General features: G+C 35.4%; 1 protein-coding gene across 11 annotated transcripts in view; it reads left to right on the top strand.

Annotated features, from left to right (window-relative positions):
• Positions 1-5,691, top strand: part of Sntg1 (syntrophin gamma 1) — an 835,208-nt gene that overhangs the window by 546,789 nt on the left and 282,728 nt on the right. For 10 of the 11 annotated variants that reach the window (XM_029469941.1, XM_029469725.1, XM_029469958.1 and 7 more), the window contains 4 exons: positions 375-431; positions 3,436-3,493; positions 4,488-4,531; positions 4,620-4,661. In XM_029469941.1, coding sequence (XP_029325801.1) covers positions 375-431; positions 3,436-3,493; positions 4,488-4,531; positions 4,620-4,661 — 201 coding nt within the window. The remainder of the gene's footprint in view (positions 1-374; positions 432-3,435; positions 3,494-4,487; positions 4,532-4,619; positions 4,662-5,691) is intronic. The other variant, XM_029469700.1, reaches the window with a different exon arrangement.

Raw genomic sequence — 5,691 nt, 5'->3', positions numbered from 1 at the left:
TGTGTGTGTGTGTGTGTGTGTGTGTGTGTGCATGTGTGCATGGAAGTATGGTGTTGGTATGTTTATATGTGTTGATGTTTTTAAAAGTATTAGGTCTAGAATCACAGATGTATAACTTTGTGGTCCAGATTGTGGTATAGACAAGACAATTTTACATTTTCAGAGATTATGAATTTAGTAGAATTTATTATGGCAAGTAAATTATTGACATGTGATTTAAAACTGTAAAAATTTCCACCAAATGCAATCGTTGACATCTCCTTTGTTGTCAAATATTTTTCTCCAAAATGTAAACAGCAATGTCAAAAACTACAAGAAAAAAGTGGCATTAGTGTGAAGAAACACTCAGCACTCTTAAATCTCTTGTCTTTCAGGAAAGAACGGTGACCATCAGAAGACAGACAGTAGGAGGATTCGGATTAAGCATAAAGGTAGTCACCTTCTAGTCTGTCTTTTCAAAGGTTTCCCTTTAAAGGCTAACTTTTGTATACTTTGTTGTTGGTACTCATGACTAAAAATGAATGGTTTTGTGATGTGTAGAGTGGGTTGTAATCTGGGATGTTCTTACAGAACCTGATATCCATTATCTTCTCATTTAGATTTACAGGAAAAGACTGGGGATCACACTTAGTGTTAAGTAAAACTTGGTAGTTTCCTTCCTTCCTTCCTTCCTTCCTTCCTTCCTTCCTTCCTTCCTTCCTTCCTTCCTTCCTTCTTTCATTTCTTCCTTTATTTTTTAAGGATTAATTTAATTTATGTATGTGAGTACACTGTCACTGTTTTCAGACACACCAGAAGTGGGCAACTGATCCCATTGCAGATAGTTGTGAGCCACCAGGTGGGTGCTGGGTCCTCTGAAAGAGCAGTCAGTGTTCTTAACTGTTGAGCCATCTCTCCAGCTCTTGGAAGCTTTCTTTATGTGACTTCCCATTAAGATGAAATATGCTGGTGGCAAGCAGTTTTTCCTTCTTCTCCATTACAGAAGATTGGTGGATAGAGTCAAGCAGATCTCATATGGAGGGTTCCTGGAGACATGGGAAGTAGAGATCTATCATATTTATCTTTTTGCTTGATTTTCACTTTGTTAAAAAGATTCGGGGTCTGGTGAGATGGCTCAGTGGGTAAGAGCACCCGACTGCTCTTCCGAAGGTCCAGAGTTCAAATCCCAGCAACCACATGGTGGCTCACAACCATCTGTAATGAGATCTGACTCCCTCTTCTGGAGTGTCTGAAGACAGCTACAGTGTACTTACATATAACAAATAAATAAATCTAAAAAAATTAAAAAAAAAGATTCATAAACATCACTTATCAGTTCCAAGTTGTAATTATTATGATACTTAAGAGCTTTTTAATCTGTACAGTGTTAAATGGTAAAGATGTATCACTCATTAAAATGATTGATAAAATTGAGAGAATTCAATTGTATGTGAATAATTAAGACTTAATCAAACAACTTTAATTCTTTCGATCAAGCTGACTTTCTGAACACCTAAATGAAGGCTGTTAATTATATAATTCTTCAGTTTGTATATACTTACTAAATCTTTGTTGCAGATTTAAAGACATTTTATCCAGTTCCTGTTTTCTATGTCAGGAATAGGGTATTTTGAAATTTTGACTATCACCTCTTGTCAGTTTTGTCAAAATGACTTAATACAATGACAACGTGTAGTAATAAGAATTTCAATGTTCAAAATGCGAGTGTTAAAACATACTTTATATATACTTGCTATCATTTCAGACAATGAAAAGATGCAGAATAAATTATAGGATATGTAAATTAGGCTATGGAAACATTTTTTTCCCAAACAACCCCTTGTTGTTTGCTCCAGTTATAATCAATGTTGCCACATAGTAGAGGCATAGGGAGACCTGCTAAAGGAAACTTAATGACTTAGCTAAGGATAGCAGAAAACTGCTGTGGTGCCCATTGTACACTGTGTGTAGAAATTATTGATTAGACCTTCCTTCATAATTCCCAGAGCATGCTGTGTGCAGACAACTCTTAGGTCTCCCAGGTGTGGGCCCCTCTGTGCAGTGTTTGGATGAATCCTCAGATCTTGCTGCTATGGTTCTCACTGTGTATTGCATATGCAGATATTCCTTCAGCTCACCATTTTGCATTTTGTTTGAAATTCAATAGCAAACAATGCCAATAAGATGTGATTGTCAGATTTTTTTCCCAATACTTTATTTACCAATGCACGTTAGATAGGACTGGAACTTCAGATATAGGTTAAATTGTGGGTCCTGAATTAGGACCATGCCAGTTTATGACACTACCTCTTTCTGTATTTGATGAAGGTTGGGGTAAATGGACATAGAGCTCCTTAGTAAGATATATTAAGTTAAAAAAAATAAGCTGATTAGTGGTTTTGAAAATCAATTTAAATAACATTATAGTTTTATTGTTTTACTTTTATTACCTTGGTAGTAAAAACAAAATAAATAAAAGTTTAAAAAATATAATTGAACTAATGATTTTTTATAAGTGATTTTCTGTAACATATCTAATTCTTTTTAGTGTTACAAATGGATGCTCATGGGTGAATGTATCTTAAAATCCTGTATTTATGCTTATGGGCAGCTTCAGGAGTTATTTACTCTAAACATAGAACAGCACCAGTGCCTTTAGATGGCTCCTTCAACCCCTGTGCTGAACATGTGCATGTTTTCTTTACACAACATTTCAGCTGTTCATGTATGCATTTGGCTTTTAGCTACCATATTCAAACTTATTATACTGTAATGGCAAGACGCCAGGCTTTTTCTAGCAGTTACTCTAAGAATTGTTTTTATTTTATTTTATCAGAACTTTAATTCATTCTTCTTCTTTTATTCCATTTAAATTTGAGCCAGTACCTGAGTGTGGCTATAGAGTTCTTGGTTTTTGTGTTTTGTACTGACAATTACTTAATCTATGCTTTCACACATGGGAATCTAATTCTAATTAGGAAACACAGATGGTTCTGTTCCGTTCGTACTTAGAATTTATTTATCGATTTGTGCTAGTAAAGAGCCTCTCTGGCTACTTAGCATTCAGAATGTATGCCTGAAAGAGTGCCTGTTAGGCAGAAGAAAATAAATTAATCAGAGAATTGATATGTATAAATATCTGATGTTTAGAATCCTGAGATGTCTTGCATTCCTATACAGGACTTTGAAGAGAATGTCACTACTGATGTTAATCAATCTTATTTGAGAAATAAAAATTTTTAGTCAACTTTTATTAATTAGCAAGTGTCATCAGAGTAGGTAAACTTTATGGAAATGCTGCCACTTAAAAGTCCTACTCATTCATTTAAATGCTTTCTGGTGATCGCTTGATGCACTATTTTATAGCTTGCTGTTTGGTTTTTTATTTTTTATTTTTTGGCTAAAAGCAGAAATTTGAAGAGCTTAAATACATGATACATGACTGTCTCTTTCTAGGGAGGTGCAGAACATAACATCCCGGTTGTCATTTCCAAAATATCTAAGGAGCAAAGAGGTAATGTACTTATCTAACCCTTTAGTGGCCAGTCTGCTATAAGTCTTGTCCAGAGATAATTCAGTGAGTGGTATGGAATGTCTTCCCTGGATCCCCAGCCTCAGAAGTGGAGAGGCTAAATCCCATTCTCCAGATCTCCTGGATCCCCCTACAGGACAGAAAGGGAAAAGTGGTAGACTCTATGTAACAGTCCAAATGATCATATAAAAACTGAGGAGTTCACAGCTTCTGCACTGTTCATTAAAGTAAAAAATTAAGTCACATTTCATGGAGCAATTTAGATATAATCGTTTTTCTCAACTTTAGTCAATTCCTGTGAGGGTTCATAAATGATGAATATACAAATCAAGTTTTCATTGACAATCAGGAAAACAACATAGTATTTCTCAATAAATGTGAAACTGACAGATAGAAAGTCTATATCCCAGGTATTTGCACAGAGATATAATAAATGCATAAAGAAAATTGATCACTCATCAAGAAGAGTGATCAATTTTCAATAAACGCACATACATACCTTCATACATAAACACACATATATGTACACACACACACACACACACACACACACATATGTCTTTGAGACTTGTGTACAACATGCTTTGATCATATTAATATTCCCCCCCCCACTCTTTCCAGACAGTACCTCTTGAGAAGTTCACCATGCTCCAGGTGAAAGCCACATATTCAAGAATATTTGGGCACTATAGATTGGCATTGCTGCAAAAGAAAACTCACAAAGCAGGGAGGGCAGTGACCATGTTATAAGGACTATAAAGAAAGAACTGTTAGACTGAAGGGAAATGTCTGCCTATTTTAGTAACTGAAAAGAACTAAATCATATTATTGAGTTTCTACTCTTTGTGGACCCTACAAAATGCTAACGATATAAAATGTTCATACTTTGTTTAAAATTTTACCCTTAATTAAAAGAAAAAAAAAACTTTGTTTATTTGAGAAATGCCAAAGTGTGTTCAATTGTTCTCATTCACAGCAGAGCTGTCGGGACTGCTTTTTATTGGAGATGCAATTCTACAGGTACGCATTTCATTGTTATCTATGTGGATGCAAAGAAAAGCCAGTTTATAATACACTATGTGGAACTGAGCTTTGCCTTTCATTACAGATAAATGGAATTAATGTGAGGAAATGCAGACATGAGGAGGTGGTGAGTTTACTTTTTTTTAATGCTGTCATTTCTCAACTTCAAGTACAGCTTTGATGAATTGCTAAAACCACAATCTTGTTAATTATGAAGGTATAAAATTACATAGCATCTTAGTGATCTGTCAGAGACTTTACAATCCATTTTGGCTCTTAGAAACACAATTATATGTACTGTCATAATGAAATGTATTTCAAGGTGAACTACTTAAAGTTTTCAAATACTTGAAAGTTTATGACAAAAGGAATTGATTTCTGTACATTTTTAATAGCATTAGGGGCAAATAGAAATGCACATGAATGTGTGTGTGTGTGTGTGTGTGTGTGTGTGTGCACGCACAGTCGGATGTAAAGGAGAAGGGAATGACAGTAAAAGAAGAATTTACCAGAAATTTCACTGTGGCATTTTCTTGAATACTTTTAGATGTGCAGACCAGATACAAACGTTTTAACTCAGACAGCTGAGATATAGAAGTTGAGTTTTAGCAACCATTATACGTGATTAAACTGTAAATGTCTTCTAGTCTATACTTAAATGGAAAGATTAAAGAACATCTATTGCAGATAATGAGCCTTACAAAATTGAACGAGTGTTAGACATTTGGGAAAATATTGGTAAAATTGACTAAACATCATGGAGAAGTCACTAAATTTTTTGCTAGTTCCTATTGGAAGAGATAAAGAGAAGCTAAATTTAAGATACACTCAAAGATGAAAAAGAAGTTATTTTGATGTATTTATATATTTAAAATTTTAAAAAGAAAGCTGCAAGTGTCTTTGTGAAATTTCGATTACACAGATAGTGCTGTTTGCTGAGAGCTGGGCCTCATGGTCGGCTGTTATTGGCCAATGACTTTGTAGTTAGAAAAGCATATTCGATCTTGGTTCCGGGACTCGGCCGAACTTAGGAACTTAGTCTGCACAGGTGAGAGTGTGCACCACAGAGGCAGACAGCTTCTGGGACAGGCGGGAGCCACAGAGCCGCTGAGGCAGCACCCTTTTTGGGCCGCAGACATCCGGCACCCTCCCAGCCG

The sequence above is a fragment of the Mus caroli genome, chromosome 1 (assembly GCF_900094665.2).
Source record: "Mus caroli chromosome 1, CAROLI_EIJ_v1.1, whole genome shotgun sequence".
Lineage (NCBI taxonomy): Eukaryota > Metazoa > Chordata > Mammalia > Rodentia > Muridae > Mus > Mus caroli.
This window is presented reverse-complemented; position numbering and strand designations above follow the sequence as displayed.